This window comes from Mobula hypostoma, chromosome 3 (genome assembly GCF_963921235.1).
Source record: "Mobula hypostoma chromosome 3, sMobHyp1.1, whole genome shotgun sequence".
Lineage (NCBI taxonomy): Eukaryota > Metazoa > Chordata > Chondrichthyes > Myliobatiformes > Myliobatidae > Mobula > Mobula hypostoma.
The window spans coordinates 176,695,803-176,721,248 of NC_086099.1; the positions used below are offsets into that span (position 1 = coordinate 176,695,803).

The window sequence follows — 25,446 nt, forward strand, 5'->3', positions numbered from 1 at the left end:
CAAAAGGCCTACATTTATCTGTTGTTCACCTATGATTTCACACCCAGGCAGCAAGTGCTGAAATTTGATCTTTTGTGAAGCGTACTCAGCAGATCAGCTTGTAAACTATACCTCACAGGCACTGACGCTTGATGCTTGCCAGTAAGAGTAACTGGACAGCAGTCAGAAGCAGGGGCCAATATAAACTGTTTCCTCCAACCATGAAGTGCTTGAATTACACTGCAATTCTGGATGAAAGGTCTCGGCCTGAAACATCGGCTGTACTCTTTTCCATAGGTGCTGCCTGGCCTGCTGAGTTCTTCCAGCAATTTTGTGTTTGCTGCTTGGATTTCCAGCATCAGCAGATATTTTCTTGTTTGTGAGAAGTTATTTAGTATATTGAGGGGAAATGTGTTACTCCTCTGGGCAATGCAAAATTAATTAAAAAAAATAACTTCTAATAATTATACTGCAATCTACAAATGTGGTCAAGCCATAGAACATATAAGACCATGTACATACCGTATATACATTTAGTTGCATGTCCATGGCTAATGTGGTAGGCTGTATTCCAGCAGCTAGTATTCTTCCACTAATTGGCCGAGAAGCAATTTGGGATATTTGAATATCTTGAAATGCTCTTAATAAATTGATTTTCTTTCTGAATAACTGAAGTTACATACATGGAATTGAATAATTATATTCTTCAATTGTACTCTTTTTTTTTACTTGGGTTTTTATTAGATTATATTGTTTTTGTTTAGCAATACAGCATGGTAACCGGCCTTCCAACTCAACGAGCTGGTGCTGCCCAATTACAGCCGTGTGACCAATTAACATCTTTGGAACATAGGAGGAAAACGGAGCACCATGCAGTCAGAGGGAGAATGTACAAACTCCTTACAGACAGCAGATGAATTGAACCTGTGTCTTTGGCGGCTGTAATAGCATTATTCTAACCACTCTGCCACTGTGGATCTGTTTATTCATTGTCACAGAGGTGTATCCCCTAACCAGGGTGCAGAGATTTGTGCTAAGTATCATGTGATCCACAACGTTAACGTTTTCACTGAGCAAGGCATTAGGAGCCATGCTTGTTTAATAAAGCTGCACATACCTTTGTGTACAGAGGAATTTATAAATTATCTTGAAATATTTTTCAGCAAGATAAACAGATAATGATGGAAACTCAGCAGGTGAGACAGTATATTGAGTGAGAAACAGAATTAATGATTTGTTTCAGAGATCCTGTGTCATGACTGGGAAAGGAAAATGAAATAAATAGATTAAAGTTGAAAAGAATTTTGGGGGAGGGATGGTTAGGGTAAAGAAAATATTTCTGATAGGGTGAAGCTATGTCAGATGGGGAATCCTTTAAATGCCCCATGCAACTTAAAGCTAACTTGTTTTCTTTGTTTTCTAGTTGTTCTGAAATATCACTGATCAGTGGAATCAAATTGATTTCACTTTCCGCTGCTGTTACCTTGCCTGATGTGTTTCCAGTCATTTTTGTTCATTTTAAATTTTGAATATTTGCAGCTTTAATTTTTTTTTCACATTTCCTTGTTTTCAAGGTACACTGTAAAATGGCTAAAGTAAGGAATTCTTTACCGCAGTATCTGTGTCAGCGCAAGAACTACTATTCCTTGAGTAGTGGTGTTCGTACCAGATGGCCATAGAATTATACAGCATGGAAAAGAGCCTCCAACAAGGGTTCCCAACCTGGGGCCCACAGAGCCGTTGTTTAACTAGAATAGTCCATGACGTAAATAAGGTTGGGAGCCCTTAGTGCACAGCTACCATATCCATGCATTGCCAAGTACCAATCCATTACCAATCCCATTTGCCAGCACTAGGTCTATATCACTCTATGCCATGTTTTTTCAAGCGCACATCTTATGCTTAAATATTCTGAGAGTTCAGCTCTACTATCTGTTCAGGCAGTGTATTTCAACCAGCTTCTGGGCAAAAAACTTCTTTCTCAAATCCCCTCTGATTTTTAGTTTAAATCTATGATCTCAGGCCTTGCACACCTCTGGTAAGGGAAAAGGTTTCTCGCTGTTGTCCCTCGCTACGCCCCTCAAAGTGTTGTATGCCCTTCAGGTTCCCCTTCTCCCAACCATCACTTCTGAAGGAAAGCCAACATAACCATTCCAGTTTCTTCTTGTAGCTAAAATGCTTCATCCCAGGTAACTGGTAAATCTCTACATCCTCTCAGTGCCATCACATTCTTCCTATCTATGTGTGACCACCAGAACCGTACACAGTACTTCATGTGTGACTTAACTAATGATTTATATTGTGTAGTTGTATCGTTGCTTCATTGTTATTATATTCAATGTCCTGGCTAATGAAGCCTTTCTAACCATCATTTCCACCTATTCTGTTTTCTACAGGGACCCTAATTCATGTATACCAAAGGCTTTCTTTTTTTGTGCTTCCTTGGGTCATATAGCACATTGTACTTATTGTATACTTACCAGTTCTCAAAGGTACAACCTCACATTTTTTTCGGGCTAAAATTCTATCTGCTTTTTTTTTAAACCCATATTAGCTATTAGAGTCCTAGAGTACTACAGCACAGAAACAATGCATGCCAAACCATAATTCTCACTAGTCCCATTGGCCTGCACTTGGACCATTGTCCACAATGCCCTCTTATCCATGTACTTATCCAACCTTCTCTTAAATGTTAAAATCCCCCCACTTCCACTGGTAGCTCATTCACGCTCTCACCACCCTCTGAGTGAAGAAGCTCGCCCTCATATTAGCCTTAAACCTTTCACCTTTCACCTTTAACCCATGTCCTCTAATTCTAGTCTCACCTAGTCACAATGGAAAAGGCCTGTCTATACCACTCGTAATTTTATATACCAAATATCCTCTCATTCTCCTCTGCTCCAGGGAATAAAGTCCTGATTCATCAGTATCATTCTGGAATTGAAGACTACCCTCCTTACTATCAATACCGTCACAAATTTTGATCATCTGTAAACTTACTTATTATACCTCCCTGCCTTCACATCCTGTCATAATGTGTATAACAAACAGCAAGGATCTCATCACTAATGCCCAGTCACAAACTTCCAGTTGCAAGGATTAAAAAAAATACCTCTACTATCACCAAGTAGATGCCGGGGAAAGTTCTTCCCATTCCATTGAATGTGTTTCTTTTACAAATACTCTCTGCTATCTTCAGTGAATCTTTGTGTACAATCCTTGGAAGAAGTTGTGGGCACAGAAGCTTTGTCCTGTGCTCTAAGCTGTAAAGGACTTAATGCAATGAGTTCTATGATCTCTTGGGATTGGGTTGGTGGGCTGGAATAGTAGCTCAGCTGGTAGAGCCAGTGTCTTCCAGTGTTAGAAACCTTGGTTCAGACTTGATCTTACATGCTGCCTGAGTTGAATTTGCACATACTCCCCATGTTTCCAAAGACATGTATGTTGGAGGATTAATTGTTACTATAAATTTCCCCTGGTGTGCAAGTGAATGAACTTGAGAGGAATTGAGGGAAATAACTGGAGAATTTTTTTAAAAATGTGGTTAATGTCGGAATTTCTTGGACCAGAGTCCTTGTGTCATGCTGTATGTTCTCTTTGACCTTGTACTATGACTCTATGGAACACATGTTATTTGTGTCCTTTAATAAATATTTCATAATGTATGTCCTTTAATAAATGTTTTCAAGTGTCCTAGTTCAGGCATGTCTGTAATTGCTTTATTATTGTCACATATACAGGGACACAGTGAAAACTATTATATGCCATCCATGCAGGTATATGCAAAATATAAGTACATCAGGGTAGTGCAAAGGGGACAGTAAGTATAAGGTCTTATTGTACATACTGTAAAATCTCATTAGGTAAATGTGCAACCAAAATGTTTGTGGAAAATAAAGTTGAGCTATGCCTCTTCCCAGTGAGTCACAGAAATGTTGCACCAGAGCTAACTGTGGTGTAACTACATGGCCAGAATTTGTCTGTGGGACCTGGGACTGTAAAATCAGCAACTCAACATGTGCTTCAAATAGAAAATAGAAGAAAGTGAAATTTGTTGCTTTTGGTATCAAGTTGCTGTAGATTTTTGCTTTCGCTCTGCACTACTCGTGCTCTGCAGACAAGTGAACATTCAGAGCAGTCAGTCAGTCTAGGTAGCCATTCAAACAGCAGAGGTCTGAAAGTGCACCATGTAAGAATATTGAAGAATATTGTCCTTTTAATTGTATCAACACTCATTAATTTTTCTGCTGTGCTAGATTATTATTATTGTTATTATTGCTTTGTTCTACATGTTTTACTCCTGTAGTTTTGAAAATGCTTATTATTGTTGCTTTGTATGAAAAATCATCTCTGCAATATGATTTCAGAGTATATAACTTTCAGCATTCACCTAACTTTCTGCTTACTTCGTACTTTCACACAATATTCTCTTCTTTTCTTTACAGAAGTGACATTAAAAGTCCACGTGAGTGATTCCACTACACATCAGCCTTTGGGTAAAGTCTTCATTGAGATTTTTACCAACCAGACTTCATTTGCTTCAGAATATTCCAAGGCAGATGGGATAGCCTTCATCAGCTTTCAATATACACTTGAAGCTCAACTGTTTATTATTGCAACAAAACATGGTTATGTGCCAAACTCCTCGCCATGGCGTGCCACCAAACTGCCCTGTAAGTTTGTAATCATTGCTCTTGCTCTTTGCATTAGTTTCCTCTGTGTGTGTGTGTGTGTGTGTGTGTGTGTGTGTGTGTGTGTGCGCGCGCGCGCATGGAAAGTTGTGTATGGGTGTTGGGTGGCAAGGAAGGGTGGTGGGAGTATGGGTGGGTGTATATGAAAGGGAAGGCAAAGGATACACACTATTATTAAAAGGAGGTGTTAACTATTATTAAAAGGAAGTGAAGACCTTGCATTTCTCTGTGGCAGATCATGAAGTCTGGTGCATTACAGTAAATTGTGTTGAAATGCCAAAAACTTGCACGTATACAGGAATAATTTGTTGAAAGGCTTTGCACTTGGAAATAGAAAGCCATTACAATCTTCTCAATCAGATTTAAATTTGGAACTGAAGTGTTTTTGATATTGTTCTTTGTTTCAAATTTACAACCACTTTATAATCTCTGCAGTTTTACAGTGTTGCCACAATGAACTCTATCTGGAACTTCGCTTCACTGCCTTTATGAAGAACAATAAACAGCAGTAATGAACATCTGTTCTCACCCAATATTCAGTACTGTGAAGTTTGAGGAATCAGTAGGAAGCTCTTTATTTGTTCTGAATAAGCTTAAGACACTTCTTTAGGTTCATGATTTATATCCATGTAACTTTCAAAAGCCAAAACGTTCAGTACCTATCTGTCAATGAGCAGGAACATCTGTACCCCATTTCTCAATGTGGAAGCTTGTTTGGAGACAGAGACATTTTGTTTGACCCTGATCCCACCGAGTGAGGCCTGCAAATGCCCTTGGGTAGGATAAACAAGGGAGAGTCGGTGAATGTTATTTACTTGGATTTTCAGAAGACCTTTGACAAGGTGCTCATATGAGCCTGATAAACAAGATAGGAGTTCACGATATTACAGCAAAACTTTCTGCAGATTCCCCGCAGATAAGGTGAGAAATCCTATCCACTAAATCCGCAACAGGTTAACCCCAGCGCAGGTTAGTGGCTCCATTCATTTCCTTGGCGAAGAACAGCTTTCAGAAGTTAATAAGTTTTAGTTTTGAACTGTCCATGAACTCTACCTCTCTATACCTCTTATTTATAGCAACTTAGTAATTTTTACATCTTGTTCTGTACTGCCACCACAGAGCAACAAATTTCATGGCCTCTATCAATGATGATAAACTGGATTCCAATTCTGGTTCTTAGTTCTTTAAATTGATCGAACTAGCTTGGTTGCATTTATTTTCTATTTTTTCAATGGCATGGTTTGTGTTTTTTTAGTATTACACATTACACATTGATATCAAAAATATTTTAATATACAAAGTCGAACCAGTAGGTTTTCCTTTTTTTGGACATTAAATACTATAAATGAGATGTAAACTGCATTGTAAATCTGAAAGCTGAGGAACATTACAGAGTACAATTGATAGCAGCATAATTAAACTTCTGTGATACCAGTAGTATGGAAAAATTAATGCATAAGAGAAACAAACCTGACGATGCCATGTGGTTCCTCAGCTGTGCTCTGCCATTTAGTAAGCGTATGTCTGATGTTGGCCTCAGCATCGATTTCCTGCCTTGTCCCCCTAATCCTTTCTTTCCTTAATGGTTCATAACCAGTCTATCTCAGCCTTGGAAAAACTTAATGACTCAGAATCCGCAGCTCTCTAAACAGAGAAATCAAAACGTTCCTCTTCATCTTCGTCTTAAAAGAACATAATCTCAATGTCATGGGAGTTTTGTCATTATAGATTCCCCAAACAGGTGAGGGGTGGGGGATGGGAGTTGAAAGTAAGGATCGAGACAGCTGCTGGGACAGAAAACCAGTTACCAAGTACTACTGCTGGAACCTGATAATGGGAACCATTTTTGAGGAGATGTAGAGCAGATGAAACCAGTAGGTGAAATGTATGAGCATTAGGTGGATGGAAACAGGAGGGGATACGGGATGCCAATGTTACATCTAATTGGGGGGGGGGGAGCCAAAGGTGAATCGGAAGGAAGGTGAGAGCGAGAGAGCATGAATGAAAGAGAGCACGGGAGAAAAAAAGCACGTGAGAGGGGGGTTACCTGAAATTGGAAAATTCAGTGTTCATACCATGTGGATTGTAGAATACCATTCGAGTGAGGGTTCCTTTTCCCCACCTCACCCTTTCCCACAGATGCTGCTCAACCCACTGACTTCCTCTATAAGTTTGTTTTTTGCATCTGCAATCTTTTCTCTGTCTTAAGAATCTTGTATATTATGAAAGATCACCTCTCAGTCTTCTAAGGTCGAAAGTGTTTGTTCAAATTTTCCCAAGATAACCTTTCCTTTTCAAGAATGTATATGATGAACATCCGACGCACATTTATAAGACCCACACAACTAACCTTAAATGGTTGCATGAAAGGTCTATAATAGAACCTGTCAGTGAAGACCAGTGTCAAACAAGGCTGTGTCTTTGCACCAACATACTTCTCAGTCTTTCTCGCCACAGTGTTGCATCTCACCTCCAACAGGCTTCCCACTAGAGAACTAATGGGAAACTGCTCTGTTGCATTTCTACACTCCGGGGGAATAAAAGGATACCCAAACACCAGTGATCAAGCCGTGGTACACAGAGAACGCTTGCTTTGCTTATGACTGGAGGCTGAGTTCTAAGCCGTCATCAATCCTTTGGTAGATTTGCTGGATGCTTTTAATAGGCTTGCCTGCTGTTGGCCTTGGGGAGAAGTGGCTTTCGTTTGGGTCCACAGGTGGTCCAGCAATAAGATCTATGAATGGGCTCATGAAGTTGCTGAAAGGTGGGAGCTCAGTTGATTTGATTGGAGCGTTGTTCAGGGTCCTTTGCTGACAACGCAATTGATACCCTTCTGTAGTTGAAATAAACAGCAATTCTTTATAGAGACGACAAGATGGAGAACAAGTTAAAGCCTTATCTCTTGCTGTGGATATTGCTTATGTTTTCTGTTTAAATTTAAACCATTTACTACTGGCAGTTAACTACAAAACAGTGACTATTTTAGAAGTAATTCATTGGCTGAGGAACACTCTGATAATGTTAAGTACATGAGATGGAGCTCAGTCAATATAGATTCCTTTTTAGTTTGTTTAAACAATCGGATGAAGGATTTATAAATCCCATTGGTATTTGGTTTTGGCCTGTCTGCCGTGGAAGTAAAATTTAATTTTCATTATTCTTGAAACTGAATTAAAATCAATAGATGGAAAATAATGGGAAATGTGGCATTAGACGTTAAACATTTGCTCCCTTTTCAAACGTTGCCTTTCAGTTTTTTGTTCCATACTCACCTATGTTGCCCCAGTTTATTGTCTGATCTGAAAAATGGCATCTTTAACAGTGCAACAGTTCTCTCTCATCAGCTTGTCAGTAGAAACTTGTGTTATTCGGCCCAAATCTGCAAACGTCTGATCAAGAGATGATCGTGTCACCAACTGAGCCAAGCTGATAGCCTTTACTGCCAAAGGATTGTGCCGACAGCTGGCAAAAAATCCTGCTTGTGATCAGTGAAGGATAAATTTATGATCAGTAAAGAATTGTTATGAATAAACTAAACTAGTGGAAATCCTGGCACATGATGAAAGTATTTATCTTGGAAGAGAGCTTAATATTATTACTCTCCTACTGAGTGCCATTACTGGCCATCTGTATTCTGCATACACATTATAGTCTCAATTTAAAGCTGAGGTATAAGATAATCGCTATAAAAATTTCTTCTGTTTTTAAACTATGTGATATTCTTCCATGCTTCGTAACAGTGGACCACCTGCTCTGCTTACATTCTGCAGCAACTAGCTCCTGTGAGGGTAACCTGACATCAAAAGTTAACGTTACTTTGAACTCTTTGATGTTTGTGTTGTGTAGATTGAAGCAACACATCTCTGTTGGCCATGAGCTCGGGAGTATACTGGCTTTGATTTTCTATTAGTGAGTTTAGGAGTGTTGGGAATTCTCATTAGGTCAGCTACCAGCAGATTGGCACATACACAAACCAGCGTTGTTTAAATTAAGCAGGCTACAAAAAAAGATGTTCTGATACCTACATTTTCTGAACCCCCCCCCCGCCCGTCTTTCTTCCCAGACCTCCTGTCCCATGATCCTCTCGTATCCCCTTTTGCCTATCACCTGTCCAGCTCTTGGCTCTATCCCTCCCCCTCCTGTCTTCTCCTATCATTTTGGATCTCCCACTCCCCCTCCAACTTTCAAATCCCTTACTCACTCTTCCTTCAGTTAGTCCTGATTAAGGGTCTCGGCCTGAAATGTCGACTGCACCTCTTCCTACAGATGCTGCCTGGCCTGCTGCGTTCACCAGCAACTTTGATGTGTGTTGCTTTTCCGAACCTACTACTGCAAATTACCGTAGGCATATTACACACAAAATGCTGTCACAACTCAGCAGGTCAGGCAGCATCTTTGGACATTAATAAACAGTTGACGTTTCAGGCCAAGGCTCTTTATCAAGACTGGAAAGGAAGAGGGAAGAAGGCAGAATAGGAATGTGGGGGAAGGAGGAAGAGGACAAGCTCAAAGGTGATGGGTGAAGCTAGGTGAGTGGGGGGGAGGTGGTGAATGAAGTAAGAAGTCGGGAGGTAATAAGTGGAAAAGGCAGAGTTTTGGAGAAGGAGGATAGGAGGGGAGAGTGGATCATGGGAGAAAGGGAGGGAGGGGCGCCAGGGGAGGTGATGGGCAGTTGAGGTGAAAAGGTAAGCGGCCAGGGTGGGAAAATAATGAAGAGGGAGGGGTGAGGGGAAAGAATTACTGGAAATTGGAGAAATCAGTGTTTATGCCATCAGAGTGGAGGCTACCTAGGTGTAATATGAGGTGCTGATCCTGCATCCTGAGAGCAGCCACATCATGACGTAAGAGGAGGCCATGGACTGACATATTGGAATGGGGATGGGGATAGGAATAGGAATTTGAATGGTTGGTCACTAGGAAATTCCGCTTCTTGTGGCTGGAGATGAGGTGGTTGACAAAGCAGTCTTCCAAACTATGTCAGGTCTCGCCAATGTAGAGGAGGCCACACCAGATACAGTGGACTACCCCAAGGGATTCGCATGTGAAGTGTTGCCTCAACTGGAAGGACTGCTTGGGGTCCTGGATGAAGGTGGGGTAGGAAGTGAAATGGGTAGGTGTAGCCCTTCTGCCATTTATAAGGATACGTGCCAGGAGGGAGATTAGTGGATTGGGACAAATGGGCACAGGATCATAGAGGGAGCAATCCTTACGAAAGCTGGAGAGTTGGGAGGGAGGTAAAAATGTGTTTTGTGGTAGGGTCCTGTTGAAGATGGCGGAGGTTGTAGGAGAATGGTGTGTTGGATGAGGAGACTCATGGGGTGGTAGTTGAGGGCAAGAGGAGATTTATCCCCGTTAAGGTGATGGGTTGAGTGCGGATGTCTGGGAAATGGAGGAGATTTGGGTGAGTAACTATCAATGGTGGAGGAACAGAAACCCCAATCTTTGAAGAAGGACATCTCTGATGTCCTGGAAAGGAAAGCCTCATCCTGGGAAAAGATGCAGTGGAGTCAAAGGAACTGAGAAAAGGAATGTCATTTTTTACAGGAGACAGTGTAGGAAGAAGTATAGTCAAGATAACCTTGGGAATCGATGGGTTTATAAAACTCCCACTCACCTCTGTTCAGGGCAACAAACAGTCCTAGGTGAGGAAACACTGATGTTGAAGACTTCTCCAACTTTCGATAATTTTTCCCTCTCCCCTCCCCCCCTCCCCTTCATCTCCCCACTTTGGTATCTTGTCCTTATCAGCCTATCGCTTCTCCCTGGTGCCCCTCCTCCTTTCCTTTCTTCCATAATCCACTTTCCTCTACTACTAGATTCCTTCTTCTCTAGTCCTTTGCCTTTTCCACTTATCACCTCCCAGCTTCTTACTTCATGCTCCCCTCCTCCACCAACCTGGCTTCACCTATCACCTTAGAGATTGCCCTGCTCCCCCTCCCCGCACCTTCCTATTTTGGCTTCTTCCCCTTTCTAGTCCTGATGAAGGGTCTTGGCCTGAAACATCGACTGTTTATCAATTTCCAAAGCTGCTGCCTGACCTGCTGAGTTCCACCAGCATTTTCTGTGTGTTGCTCTGGATTTCCAACATCTGCAGGATCTCTTGTTTATGATAGGCATTTTACAACAGTTACCCTCAATGATAGGTTGGTACAACAACATTTCAGACCAGAGGATAATTGGGCATGGTTCTTGCCCAGTTTTCCACAAATATATTTTCTGTTTCAATCAGATACACAGTGCAAGGTTGGGAGGAGTGTTTGGCAGGCTTTTGGAGGTATGTGCAGTGGAGGTGGTCAGATAAGATTCCTTTGTGTAACCATGTTTTTTTTCTGATTTACTGTTTTACCTCTCCCTCCAGAGGGTCCCCCAGGATCCTCTCTCACTCTCACAGCCTTGCCTTCATGTTGACCAGCATGATTTTTCAAGCTAACACTGCACACCTTTTCTTGTATCATATCACATTCAAAATTGATGATGTGTTTAAGAAATGAGAAAGTAGTTTTCTGTATTATTTTTTGCCAACAGAAAGTGCATGCTTGCAAAATAGCAGAGGTCAAGAAACAAAGCACAGTCAGCATCAAGTGTGCTTCTAAATTAGCAAGTTTGTAAAAAAAAACTTCATAAATTAAAATTAGAATTAAATATTAAAATGTTTAATGGATAATTCCTGAAACCCAGTCAAACTTGATTGTGGTGAAATCCCCAAGAAAAACAGCAGTTGTCAAAGTTGGCTCCTTATTTAATTTGTATATGATAACAACATCTTATATTACTGGGATAGTAATCTAGATGAATAATCACTCAGTATTAGTTCAAATATGAACATTGTAGTTTGTACCTTGAGTATTATACAGTGCCTTGAAAAAGTATTCAGCCTCCTCAACTATTTTCACATTTTACTGCCTCATTTTCTACATTTAAAATGCATTGAAGTAGGACTTTTGAGCTAATCTACAAAACATCGTGCATCATGTCAAATCCAAATAAAAATTCCAAAACCTGTCAACGGATTACTAAAAATTAAAAACCAAAATTGTGAGGCTAAAAAAGTATTCACTTCCTTTATAATTACTACACTAACTTTCCTCAGGAGCAATATACTGTTACCTTATTTGTTGACGTAGAAAATTGGAGGGTCACCTGTAGATTTTCAGCAGATCAAACCAAAATAAAGACAAAAGAGCATTCAATACAAGTCAGGGAAGTGATAGAGAAACACATGTTTGGGGAAGGGTATAACACCATCTCAATAGCATCTCAATAGACCATCTCACTATCTCAGAGCTCAGCGCAGTCCATCATGAAAAAGTGGAAAACATATGAAAGCAGAGCCACACTGCCTAGGTTAGGCTGCCCCTCCCAACTTAGTTGCTGGAGAAGAATGGCACTTGTAAGCAAGGCTGCTGTGACACCAACAGTCACTTTGAGTGAGCTGCAGAAGCTAGTAGCTGCAACTGGAAATTAAGTTCATGCCTCCACAATCTCTAAGGCCATGCATGAAAAGAGTGGCAAGGAAGAAGCCCTATCTAAAAAAAAATAAAAGTGCATCCTTGCCTGTAAAGACTTTGCAAAGCATCACTTAGAAGATACTGTAAAGTTGTGGAATAAAGTCGGATGAGGCTAAAGTGGAACAGTAAGCAGTACGTGTGGCATAAATTAAATACTTTATATCAACCAGGTAACATCATCCCTACTGTAAAATATGGTGGAAGTGGCATCGTGCTATGGGGATACTTTTTCAGCATCAGGGACTGGAAGTCTAGTCAGTATTGATGTGAAAATGAATGCTGCTAAACACAGAGAGATCCTGGATAAAAACCTTCTAGCCTCTGCCAGGAAGCTTAAACTGAGGAAGAAGTTTGTCTTTCAGCAGGACAATGACCCAAAGAATGCTGCCAGAGCAACCATGGAATGGCCCAGTTAGAGTCCTGACCTTAATGCAATCAAACATCTCTGGTACGCCCTCAGGATTGCTGTCCACCGCCACTCCCCAACTAATCTTGCATAACTTGAGCAATTTTTCAGGGACAAATGAGCAAATATTGCTTCATCACATTGTGTAAAGCGAATAGAGACTGATCCAAAAAGTCTTCTGACTGTAACGGCTGTGAGGGGTATTTCAACTACGTACTGAGCAAAGGGGGATGAGATCTTTTGAAATGCTGACATTTCAGTTTTTGAATTTTTTACGTTTTGCTGTGAAAATGGAGCATGTGATCCACAAATAAAAATTCTCATTTAGATTGATAAAAGTCCTTGATCGTAATCCTCTTATGTGAAGAGAGTGTTGAGGGCTGAATACTTTTGCAAGGCACTGTATATGGAACTCCCATTCTGTCCTTTCAGTGTAGTTGACTGTCAACTGCACTGGAAAATTACCAAAAAGGCACAAAGATAAGCCACCACCACGTTTATATTATGTTCTGACTTCAACACATGCACAGATAAATCTAAAAAATGTCATTTCGAGATGATTCCTGCTGTCCTCAAAAATTGTAACCATTGTTTATAGTCTGAGCTGCTTTAAGTGATACCTTAGAAAACCATCTGCTAAACATATTGGTTTTGCATCTAGAATTATACAGATCTCAATTATGCACAGTGCATTTTGTTGGCTAAACAGGCAATTTCTTAAACTTGACTATTTAAGAAATTGAAGTGCCAACAACGATATATGGCACAGTGGGCCAGGTGACATTCAGATGAAACATTTATGTTGTCAATTTCATCTCACTAATGTTGTCCAATGGTTTAAGTTCTTTTTTTATTATTCTTATGATGATATGCATAATAAGGAATCCAATTTAAATGTTAATAGTTAATGGTTAAAGACTGAAATTGGTTTGGATTATAAAGAGTGCAAAGAATGGCCTTGAAGTTGGGAGAAATGAGGAGTAGTTATCATTGGTTTTCATACTTACTTTACACCAAATATTAAGAAGCAAATATAAATTTTCAAATTTCAGTTTTACATGTAGTTCCGAAGTCTTTAGTTGTTGTTTTCAAGAAGTAAATTGGAAGTCAATATTATAAGATATTTTATCATTTGTGTTATATGGACCCAATAGATAAAAAAAAGCTCAGAGAATGCACCAAACAGTGACCTTGTATCTTGTTTCATTAAAAATTAATTGAATGGAAACCACTAATTCACAGTCGGAAGAGATTGTCTGTAATAGATGTCGTGATATGGTTATTCATACAGTTATGAGTTACCATTTGGCTGTCATGCACTTCAGTTCTAATCTTGCAAGTGTGAATCAGTTCTTGCTAACACACTATTTTGAATACCCATTGACTATCCAGTATATTAAAAAAAAAAGTTAGGAGCTGATAACTGTACGTATTGGTGCAGCTTTTGCAAAATATGTTCTTCATCACTGGTATTTTTCTGCCTGTACAGAACCTCAATGATGTATGTAAATATACATATATAATTTCTTTAACAGTGTTTTCATCTGTGAGTCTCCTTCTGCATCCAGAGCGGTCAGCAACCCTGATGGTATACGATGATATTGTACAGATTGTCTCTGGATTTCAAGGTGTGTACTGTACTTCATATTTTGAGATGTCTGCCTGAGATTTATTGCCATAGACCTGGCAGAGTAGATAATTTGAAATTACTGGAGTTTTTATTATTTTAAGTTGTTCATTGTCGGGTTTAAAATAAATAAACAATTTAAAAATAATACCTTACTTCTTTAAAAAAAACTGCCTAAAAATGCAGTACATGGTTCTTGTAAAGATGTAAATACTTTCCTGTAATTTTAAAGCCAAATAATAAAGCTTCTGGTGTCCTGCTATTTACATAATTTTGCCAAGTATTCATTGTAGACTTATAAATATTAGGACGTTTATCACAAATGGATGGGACAGGAGAGGTGAATAGCAAGAATTTGTTTGCATGATTTGGAGATTATTAATGTAAATACATAAACCAGTGGGTGTTAATTAGTCACGTTGTAGAAGAAGGCAATGGAGTTGCACACCATCCTGTAGCTTGGATGAGTGAATTTGCAAAGTTCCATCTTTGGGTGATCTTGTGCAATGCATCCGTACTAAATGTTCAGCCTCGGTAAAGTTGCCTGATGCAGGTCTTCAGTGGTTGATAGAGACTGTCTTGTGATGGACAGAAGCAAACATGAAACTGTCATCAGAAGGGAAGGAGAATTTGCTGACTGTTCTGTTAGTTTGTTGCAGATGTAAAGAAAGTGTGAGGGCCAAGTTACCTCTCCTGATTAACTTTTGCATGGATGCTGCAATTAGATAAGCAAGTATTCTTAATAATTCTTTTGATAGACTTTATTGCTGGGTTGCAGAACAGCTCAAGTTCACAGCACATTGAAGAATCTGTCTTGGCCAGGGAACAGCGTCTGACTCGCACATAAAAATCTGAAACTGATTGTGCTCTTTATATATCAGGCTGTTTTGTTGATATACGAGGGGTGATTGATAAGTTCGTGGCCTGAGATAGATGGAGTCAATTTTAGAAAACCTAGCACATTTATTTTTCCTACAATTACACACTTAGTCCAGCGGTCGTGGAGGATATGGATCTCTTCTTTGTAGAAGTCGGCATCTTGGACCTCCAGAAAGTGGTCCACAGCAGGGGTGATTGGTAAGTTCGTGGCCTAAAGTAGAAGGAAATGAGGAGAAACTTCAAATTTTATGCATTTTCATTCAAAGAGTTGAACGGCATGTGTATAACTCATCTCCTTCTACCTTAGGCCACAAACTTATCAATCATCCCTGCCGTGGACCACCTGGAGGTCCAAGACGCGCTCGTTACATGCACGTGCAGTTCAACTCTTTGAGTGATAATGCAGAAAGTTTGAAGTTAATAACTCATCTTCTACCTTAAGCCACAAACTTATCAATGACCCCTACTGTGGACCACTTCTATAAAGAAGGGATTCTTATGCTCCAAGACCGCTGGACAAAGTGTGTACATGTAGGAGGGGACTATATTGAAAAATAAATGTGCTAGGTTTTCTAAAATTGACTCCTTCTACCTTAGGCCACAAACCTATCAATCACCCTCATATAACCATCATGCCAAGATTTAGTCAAGACCCAAGTCTTAAATTAATAAATTTTGTCTGTACTTTACTGTTGCATTTGCTTTGGCTTTTTGTAACAGCCGGAGAAGCTGAGAAGTTTTGTTTCCTCTTCAGCAGAGGAATATTTACTGATTTAATGGCCATTTGTTTCAACATTACTTATTTATGAAGGGGGTTAACAAGTAAAAAAAAATTAGAATGGAAAAATGTAGTTTTCAATTTTGAGTGGTAATAAACAGTTAGTGAAATTTACCTTGGAAAATCATTCATGCATTTAATGTAAAATCTCCCATTTAAACCCCAGCTGTGAGGAGGAATTAAACAGACTGAATCTGCTTAAGCCTGACACAAATGTTCTCCCCGTGACCACGTGGGTTTCCTCTGGGTGCTCTGGCTTCCTCCCACAGTCCAAAGATGTACCGGTTGGAAGGTTAATAGGTCATTGTAAAATGTCCTGTGATTAGACTAGGATTAGATTGGTGGGTGACATATTTCGAAGGGCAGGAAGGGCCTACTCCACACTGTATCTCACCAAACAAACAAACAAATAAATATCTCGAAAGAGTAATAAGAGATGAACAAGGACTGTAGGGTCAGTATGGGAAAGTGATGCTGACAGAAAAGATTTCTCTTGATCTTATTGGATGATAAAGGAATGCAGACCAAATGACCATGACCTTTTATTTCTTATGTTTCTATATTATCCAATTGAAAAATGCACAATTTTTGGAAGGTTTGACAGGATTGGTACAGAGGTTATGCTTCTCTCAGCTGGAGTGTCTAGTACAGGGGTAGGCAACCTATGGCGGCGGGCCAGATCCGGCCCGCGAAGGTATTTTGACCGGCCCATGAGCAAATATTGAGATACTATGCTTATCTGGCCTGTGAGCAATTTTTTTTTTCCTTATTCTGAGCGTTTCACGCGACCACACTGATGGACATGCATGGCGTCTTGTTACACTGGCCCCAGGTTCTGTTTTGTTCCAAACCAAACACTGGTATATACAAATGACAGGAAGGCAGACCACCTTATTAATGTGTATTAGATACTCTCCGTGCATGCGCAGGTTTTCAGATGGGATCGTTCAAATTTATAAACAGAAACAGTGTCACTGTGTTTTAACAAGAAATCCACGCTCAATATCCAGATATTTACATGTTCTACGATACTTTTTGAATAAGTCGCATTTCAAAATAAAATCAAAGAAAAAAATTCCAATGGCAATGAGTACAAAACGCAGGAAAGTAGACGCTGAGTGCCGAAAAAGCAGTGAAAATGAAGGAAATATCCGTGCCAGCTACGAAGTCTCAGAATGGATTGCAGAAAAGATGAAGCCTTTTACAAATGGAGAGTTTGTCAAAGAATGTTTACTGGCAGTGGTGGATATTGTTTGTCCTGAAACGAAATCTTTATTTGCATCTATCAGCCTGTCAGCAAGAACAATCACACAGCGAGTCGAAGAAATGTCAGCAGATGTTAAAAGTTGTTTAAGGGATGCCTGCAATGAATTGCATTTGTTTCCAATTGCGCTTGATGAGAGTACAGACTTGAGAGACACTGCTCAACTTGCAGTGTTTGTGCGAGGAGTGACCTCGACTTTTCAAAATTTTGAAGAGTTTATTCAATTAATTCTTATGAAGGACACGGTTACTGGAGCAGACATTTTTGAAGCTTTGCTGAAAATGATGTCAGAAATGAAACTTAATGTGTCGAAGCTAATTGGCATCACAACTGATGGGGCACCAGCAATGGTGGGACAGAAAAACTAAACTGAGTTCTTTGATTACTTGGCATCCTTGGTTAAGCACAAATGATTTTCTAGCATGTGTTATTCATTAATTTGAGGCAAAACATAACTAGATGTATTTAAATGGATAATTCCCACATTTCAAGTTTTTAATGGCATTTATGTGGCCCACTGTCCGCTCATTAATACGCGATCCAGCCCACAGAGGCAAAAAGGTTGCCGACCCCGGTCTAGAATCTGCAGTAATAATGTCGGGATTCACCATTGAGATTAGATGAAATCTCTTCACCCAGAGGGTGTTCATCCATCATCTATGTCGATGAAGACCTCAACACCATTATGATGGTGTCGAGACTAGCGTGTGATTTGGATTTAAGTGAGGGAGAGTTGCGCAGTGTCAGCCTCACTCTCTCTTCCCAATTCCCGTCTGGATCCAGTGGTAAGACAGAGTCGAGATGGCTGGAGATGGGACTAGGCGCAGTGGATGACCAGGACGTCTTCTGTGTCTTGTCCTGCTCTACACGTTCCACGACGCTTGCGGAGACCGCCTTCTTCACCGTTGGACCTTCCATTGGTCTCGTCCGCTCAATCCGCCGGAGTCTGTCTTCACTTGCTGGGGTAGACAACTTCCTATCTCACCGAGGGTTTGAGACCCGTCGGTTACCTTCACCTGGTTTAGCCGGCTTGTCGAAGCCGTTGCCCGGGGTGTGGCCACTGTCGCATGTAAACAGCTACGGGGAGCCACTGGTGGGAGCTGAGTGCCAGGTCGGGACCAAAGGTGGACTAACCGCCTTGAAAAGGACGTGACATGTTCCCCCACCAGAGGTGCTACCCCTCCCTGACACTCCAGAGGGTAGTGAGTTAATGGAATTCCCATATCAAGAGGCCTGTGGAAGCTCATCTGTTGGGTATACTAAAGATGAAGTAGATATTTGAATATAATGGGATAAAAGGATATGAAATGAACACATTATAGTGATGTTTGGGTAAAAGATTAGCATTTATCTTCATAAATGGTGCTGAGGGTAAATAGCCTATCCTTGCCCTTGTGTCTTATGTACTAACTGATCGGTGCTGCTCCTCGATGTGATACTATACATACAAAATCAAAATATTTACAGCACACAGTGGAATGTCTTTGCATCCTCAGGATTTGAATCCTAAATTTAAATATGTGGGGTATATACTTAAAGTCCTGATGCTGAATCATTGATGGGCTGAAACTTGGATCCACTGCCTTCTTGTCATAGCCCTCTGCCCTGTAGAGTTTTTTTTTTAATTCCATGTCCATTTATTTCTAATTTAAATAATGAGATCGTGTTGGGTCTCTTGAAGAATATTAATGGAATATGGCTTGATGGGATATACCCCAGATTACTGAGGGGGGCAAGAGATGAGATTGCTGCAGCCTTGGTCGAGGGTTTTGTGTCCTTTCTGCCCACCAGTGCGGTTGGGGGTCCTGGAGAACTGCTAAATAGCAAATGTCCCTTTGTTCGAGAAGGGGCATGGGGATAATAGCAGAAATTATAAAACATAGAATCTCGCACAGAAGTAGGTAAGCAGTTGGATAGGATTGTTAGAGATAGGATTAGTGAGTATTTGGAAATCCATGGCCTTGTGCAGAGCAGGTCATGTCTTACTAGATTGATTTAATATCTTGAGCAGGTGATGAAGGTGGAGCAGTGGATGTTGTCTGCATGGATTTTAGTAAGACATTTGATAGGGTCTCTCATGGTAGGTTTATCCAGAAGGTTAAGATCCATAGGATCCAAGTTGACTTGGCTGTGTGGAATCCGAATTGGCTTGCCTAAAGAGGATGGGGGGGGTAGATATTGAGGGGTCTTATTCTGGCTAGAGTTCAGTTCCTGCTGATGTTCCACAGAAATTCATAATAGGACCTCTGCTTTTTGTTTTATTTACTTGGGATGGATGAGTTAGTAATTTCAGACGATGCAATGACTGGTAGTGCTATTGATGGTGTGGAAGATTGAGAAGATTACCAAAGGGCGCAGTGGGATACAGATCAGTTGCAGATAAAGAATGATAAATAGAATTGGATGTAGCCAAATGTAGCACTTTGGAAGGTCTTGTGAAGGGACAGTACATAGCTAACAGTAGGACACTTAACAGCACCCGTGTACAGAGGGATCTTTCGGTCCAAGTCCCTGAAAGTAAAAGCACATGTTGATGGCGGTAAAGAAGGCGTATGGTATGCTTGCCATTGTAAGTCAAAGCATTGGTGAAGAGTTGGGAAGTTGTGTTGTAGCTTTGTAAAACTGGTCAGGAAGCATCTGGAGTATTGCGTTTAATTCTGGTTACCCTATTATGGGAAGGACATAGAGGCTTTGAAGAGGGTGCAGAAGAGGTTTACCAAGATGCTGCCAGGATTAGAGGGCATGCGCATAAGGAGAGGTTGGACAAACTTTGTTCTTTCTGCAGTAGCGGAGGCAGAGGGGAGACCTGATAGAAGTTTATAAGGTTATAAGATGCGCAGACAGACAGCTAGTATCTTTCGCAGAGTCAAAATATCAAGTACTAAAACCCATGCATTTGAGGTGAGTGGGGGTAAGTCCTAAGGAGATGTGTGAGTAAGTTTTATTTTGCACAGAAAGGGTGCCTGGAATGCGCTGCCGGGGGTCATGGTGGCAAATAAGATAGTGGCATTTTAGCATGTTCTTATAGAGGCACATGAATATGCAGAGAATGGAGGGATACAGATAACATGCAGGCAGAAGGGATTGGTTTAATTAGGCATCATTTGCCTAATTAGTTCAGCACAACGTTGTGGGCTGAAGGGGCAGTTTCTATGTGGTATTGTTCTCGGTTTTCTGATCTAATTCATGAATGAGTAACTAGTTGGATTCTACCAAAATATGTCAAGGTACTTAACAAGTTGTATTTAACAAGTCCAGCATCTCGTTTGGTAAAGTCAACCACAAGTGTAGGTCAGTTTCTTTTCTAGAAAGGTGGTGTGAGTTGGGGAGATTGATCTGCTTCTAGTAGGGGCTGATAAGTGACAGGGTGGCAAAACATATTTAGACAACTTTAAAGGGCTGTTGGGCAAGAATTAAATAACGTGGAGCTTTTGTACAGACTTGGTGCAATTAATGTACATTTCAGTTTTTACAAATTATTTTTAGATTATGAGTTGCTAGCGTAACTGTGGGTATCACATTAATTGTAGAAGCAGGAAATGACTGCAACTTGTGGTAGATAAGTGAAGGTACAGGGTGAGGTGTGAATGAGTGGGTTAACTTTTCCATAGCACAGCATGCCTTGAAGTGGATGAATGTGCAGAACTGACTGTTTATTCTCAATAGAACTGTCACACCAGTGATGGATATTGTCCATGTGTGCCCTTTTATCAACTGGTGTTTGATTCCCATATCCTTGGTATCCAGTTCCACAAAGCCATGGCCAGGTGACTCACTTTCTGGATGCCGACGTCTTTGATGTTACCTGATCAGGGTCTTCCATTACAGTGGTCTGCAAACTATCAGGGCCTAAAGATGTGGCTCGAGAGTCCTGGTCAGTGAAGTGACAAGGTGGTGGTGGTGTGGGGGTGGAGGGTGGGGAGAGGTTGAGGGCATAGGTCAGAAAAAGCCACAATGTTGCTTCAATGCTTCAACACCCTTCTGTAGTAAATAAAACAACAAATGAATGGGCAACACAGTTTAAAAAAAAATTGGAGCCTAAATTCAAAATTAAACACTAGGTACTTCGGGGACAAGGGAAAAACTTATCTGCAAAAATAAAATGTAGCTAAACATCAACACGTTGGATCTGTGCTGGTTATTTACCAGTAGATTGAACCTGCTTTTTAGATCTAACTGATGTGATGCTACTGGCTTTACCTCCTGTAACGATTATGCTAAACTGTGCTGTTAAATGACGTAGCAACACACATCAAAGTTGCTGGTGAGCGCAGCAGGCCAGGCAGCATCTCTAGAAAGAGGTGCAGTCGACGTTTCAGGTCTCGGCCTGGAACGTCGACTGTACCTCTTCATAGAGATGCTGCCTGGCCTGCTGCGTTCACCAGCAACTTTGGTGTGTGTTGCTTGAATTTCCAGCATCTGCAGAATTCCTGTTGTTATGCGCTGTTAAATGATGTAAATTGTTTTCATGGTTCATTATATTTAACAAAGTTTAATTCTGTCATAATGATCCCTTACAAAAAAATCCTTGTTGTTCTTACTCCACAGGCACCCTAATTCAGCCTAAGATTCAGTTCCAGAGAAGGTCTCTCAACTTGCCAAAGAACTTAACCTATCGGGACCTGATTGCTTTTCTTACAGTAGCTGTCACTCCCTGGGAAGTAGGTGGCTTCCCACATTTACAAGGAATTGACGTAAATCAAACAGGTAAAATATCTCCTTAAATTCATCTTTAAGATTAGGGTATTGCTGGAAATGTCAGCATTTATTGATAATCTATAATCACCCTTGAAGCTGGCACTGAGCTGCAAACTTGAACAGCTGTAGTCTCCTTGAGAAATAGTCTGACGTGCTGCTAATTAGCAATGTTAAATTTGCCCTGAAGTTTGTGCAGAAGAGGTATCTGGGCAATTTTCTACCTTGTTGGGTAGATGCTGGTGTTTTGATTGTACTGGAACAGCTTGGTTAGAGACATAGTTAGTACTCAGCTGAGATGTTGCCTTGTCCCATTGTCATTGCTGTTTCTCGAGTGTTCAATTATTTCTTGACATCAGATGAGAAAGATTAAAATAACTGAAGACTGTTTCTATGACAACAGAGTCTCAGAAAGAAAACAAGTTGTATTGTCTAGGTATTTCTCTTGGCTGTAAATGCCTTATCTGTAGCACTCCTGCACCTAGCTTTGAAACTGTTGGGGTGGAAATATTTTTGGAGCTTCCTCCTATTTGCTGTTAAACAACTTCTCTTTAAACTTCATTTACATTCTCCAGAGCAAACGTGTAGCCACAGGCAACTCACAATGGCCTTAGCTTCACCGATCATATTACACGCTTACGGGGGACAATCTGTTTTTCAGTCCTCATCGAACTCCTTTCTCAATTCTCTTTCTCAGTGCATTGGTGCTGCTTTCTGTACTCATAGAAGAGAAAAACACCTTTTCTCTCAGGTCCACACAGTCCCTGTTTGACTTTTTTCTTCTGTTTCTGGATTGCTCCATCTCCATTTTCCAGGAGAGGCTAGTGACAAACATCCATTCTAAGCCTACAGACTTCCACAGCTGTCACAACCTCCCACTTCCTGTCTACATCATATATCCATTGATGTGCAGACTTTCCATAAAGGTGCCTCTAAAATGTCACACTTCCTGAATTGTGACTTCCCATCTACCACAGTTGGCAAATCCATGACCACAGCTCACCTATTTCTCAATCTTCTGTTCTCAGTCATTTTCCACCTTGCATCCCGCCAGCTTCCATATTCAATAGATTTTACTTTGCAGTTTCCACCAAATCCAACATGATTCCACCATCAGACGTATCTTCCTCCCCACTCTGCATACAGCATTTCAAATGAACTGCTGTCATCAACTTTCTGCTCCACTCTTGTATCGGCACCATTATAACATGCAGGAGATATGACATTCTATCCTTTCATTTCTTCTCACCATCCAAGATAATTTCAGGTGAACCAGTGATTCACTTGCTCAATCTAGTGAACTGCATTCAGAATGTGCTGGTCTTTACACTGGAGAAACCAAATGTGAATTCATTTTTCTTTCAGTACCTTTTGTGGATCATCTGTGTTAGGCTGCAGGAGTGGCTCTGAGCTTCCTGTTGCCTGCCACTATAATTTTCTTTTCCCACTTCCACTCCGACCCAGCTGCTCTGTTCTAATGAGGCTCGAAGCAAATTTGAAGAACAGCTTCTTACAGCCTTCTGGGATTTGTATCAAATTCTGTGCTCTAGGTAACTTATTTTCTCTAACTGTACCTTAGCTCTCTAATTCTGGAGTTAATCACTTGTCTGTGAATTTGGCTGTTTTTCTCTCATCATTGGCATAGCCTAACCTGCTATATGTCTCCTACAAATGTAAACTTTACAAGTTATTACATTTCCTTGTTTGTGTCCCCTCTCTGACTGCTTCCAGTAGTTACTCTAAGTTATAGAGTACTTCTGCATATTAACTGCATGACAGCCTCGGCACTGCCCTATCACTGATATTCTCCCTCCTCCCATTCTTCCTCCCACCATGTCTGCATATTAAAAGTAATGGATTTTTCTCTTTCTGCATTCTAATGAAGGGTATTTAACTTGGGAAAAACAAAATCTATTTTTATTTCCAGGAACGTTGCCTGTTTTGTTGAGTAAAATATGCTTTTATTTCATATTTTCAGCACCTGCAGCTTTTTTATTTTTTACGGCACATTCTTTCCCCATGACTGATCACCTGAACAATAGCAAAACCTGCTTAAGGCAACTATTAATTGATTACAGATTAGTATTCAACACAATCATGCCCTCAGTTCTAATCAACAACTTATTCATATATGTCTCTCTATACATATACAGTGGCATGCAAAAGTTTGGGCACCCTGGTCAAAATATCTGTTACTGTGAATAGATAAGCGAGTAAAAGACGACCTGATTTCCAAAAGGCATAAAGTTAAAGATGACACATTTCTTTAATATTTTAAGCAAAATTACTTTTTTTATTTCCATCTTTTACAGTTTCAAAATACCAAAAAAGAAAAGGGCCCAAAGCAAACGTTTGGGCACCCTGCATGATCAGTACTTAGTAACACCCCCTTTGGCAAGTATCACAGCTTGTAAACGCTTTCTGTAGCCAGCTAAGAGTCTTTCAATTCTTGTTTGGGGGATTTTTGCCCCTTCTTCCTTCCAAAAGTCTTCTAGTTCTGTGAGATTGTTGAGCCGTCTTGCATGCACTGCTCTTTTGAGGTCTATCCACAGATTTTCGATGATGTTTAGGTCGGGGGACTGTGAGGGCCATGACAAAACCTTCAGCTTGCGCCTCTTGAGGTAGTCCGTTGTGGATTTTGAGTTGTGCTTAGGATTATTATCCTGTTGTAGAAGCCATCCTCATTTCATCTTTGGCTTTTTTACAGATGGTGTGATGTTTGCTTCCAGAATTGCTGGTATTTAATTGAATTAATTCTTCCCTCTACGAGTGAAATTTTCCCCGTGCCACTGGCTGCAACACAAGCCCAAAGCATGATCGATCCACCCCCGTGCTTTACATTTGGAGAGGGGTTCTTTTCATGAAATTCTGAACCCTTTTTTCTCCAAACATACCTTTGCTCGTTGCGGCCAAAAAGTTCTATTTTAACTTCATCAGTCCACAGGACTTGTTTCCAAAATGCATCAGGCTTGTTTAGATGTTCCTTTGCAAACTTCTGACGCTGAATTTTGTGGTGAGAACGCAGGAAAGGTTTTCTTCTGATGACTCTTCCATGAAGGCCATATTTGTGCAGGTGTCGCTGCACAGTAGAACAGTGCACCATCACTCCTGAGTCTGCTAAATCATCCTGAAGGTCTTTTGCAGTCAAACGGAGGTTTTGATTTGCCTTTCTAGCAATCCTACGAGCAGTTCTCTCGGAAAGTTTTCTTTGTCTTCCAGACCTCAACTTGACCTCCACCATTCCTGTTAACTGCCATTTCTTAATTACATAACGAACTAAGGAAACGGCTACCTGAAAATGCTTTGCTATCTTCTTATAGTCTTCTCCTGCTTTAGGGGCATCATTTATTTTAATTTTCAGAGTGCTAGGCAGCTGCTTAGAGGAGCCCATGGCTGCTTATTGTTGTGACAAGGTTTGAGCTGTCAGGGTATTTATAAAGCTTCGAAATTTGCATTACCTGGCCTTTCCTAACAGTGACTGTGAACAAGTCATAGCCCTAACAAGCTAATTAAGGTCTGAGACCTTGATGAAAGTTATCTGAGAGCTCAAATCTCTTGGGGTGCCCAAACTTTTGGATGGTGCTTCCTTCCTTTTTTCCACTCTAAAATTGTAGAAAAC

At 40.6% G+C, this 25,446-nt stretch overlaps 1 protein-coding gene across 1 annotated transcript in view; it reads left to right on the forward strand.

The window, feature by feature from the left end:
• fam171a1 (family with sequence similarity 171 member A1) overlaps nucleotides 1–25,446 on the forward strand; it is a 169,898-nt gene that overhangs the window by 108,783 nt on the left and 35,669 nt on the right. The window contains exons 2-4 of the mRNA XM_063044128.1: nucleotides 4,425–4,652; nucleotides 14,120–14,212; nucleotides 21,681–21,839. Coding sequence (XP_062900198.1) covers nucleotides 4,425–4,652; nucleotides 14,120–14,212; nucleotides 21,681–21,839 — 480 coding nt within the window. The remainder of the gene's footprint in view (nucleotides 1–4,424; nucleotides 4,653–14,119; nucleotides 14,213–21,680; nucleotides 21,840–25,446) is intronic.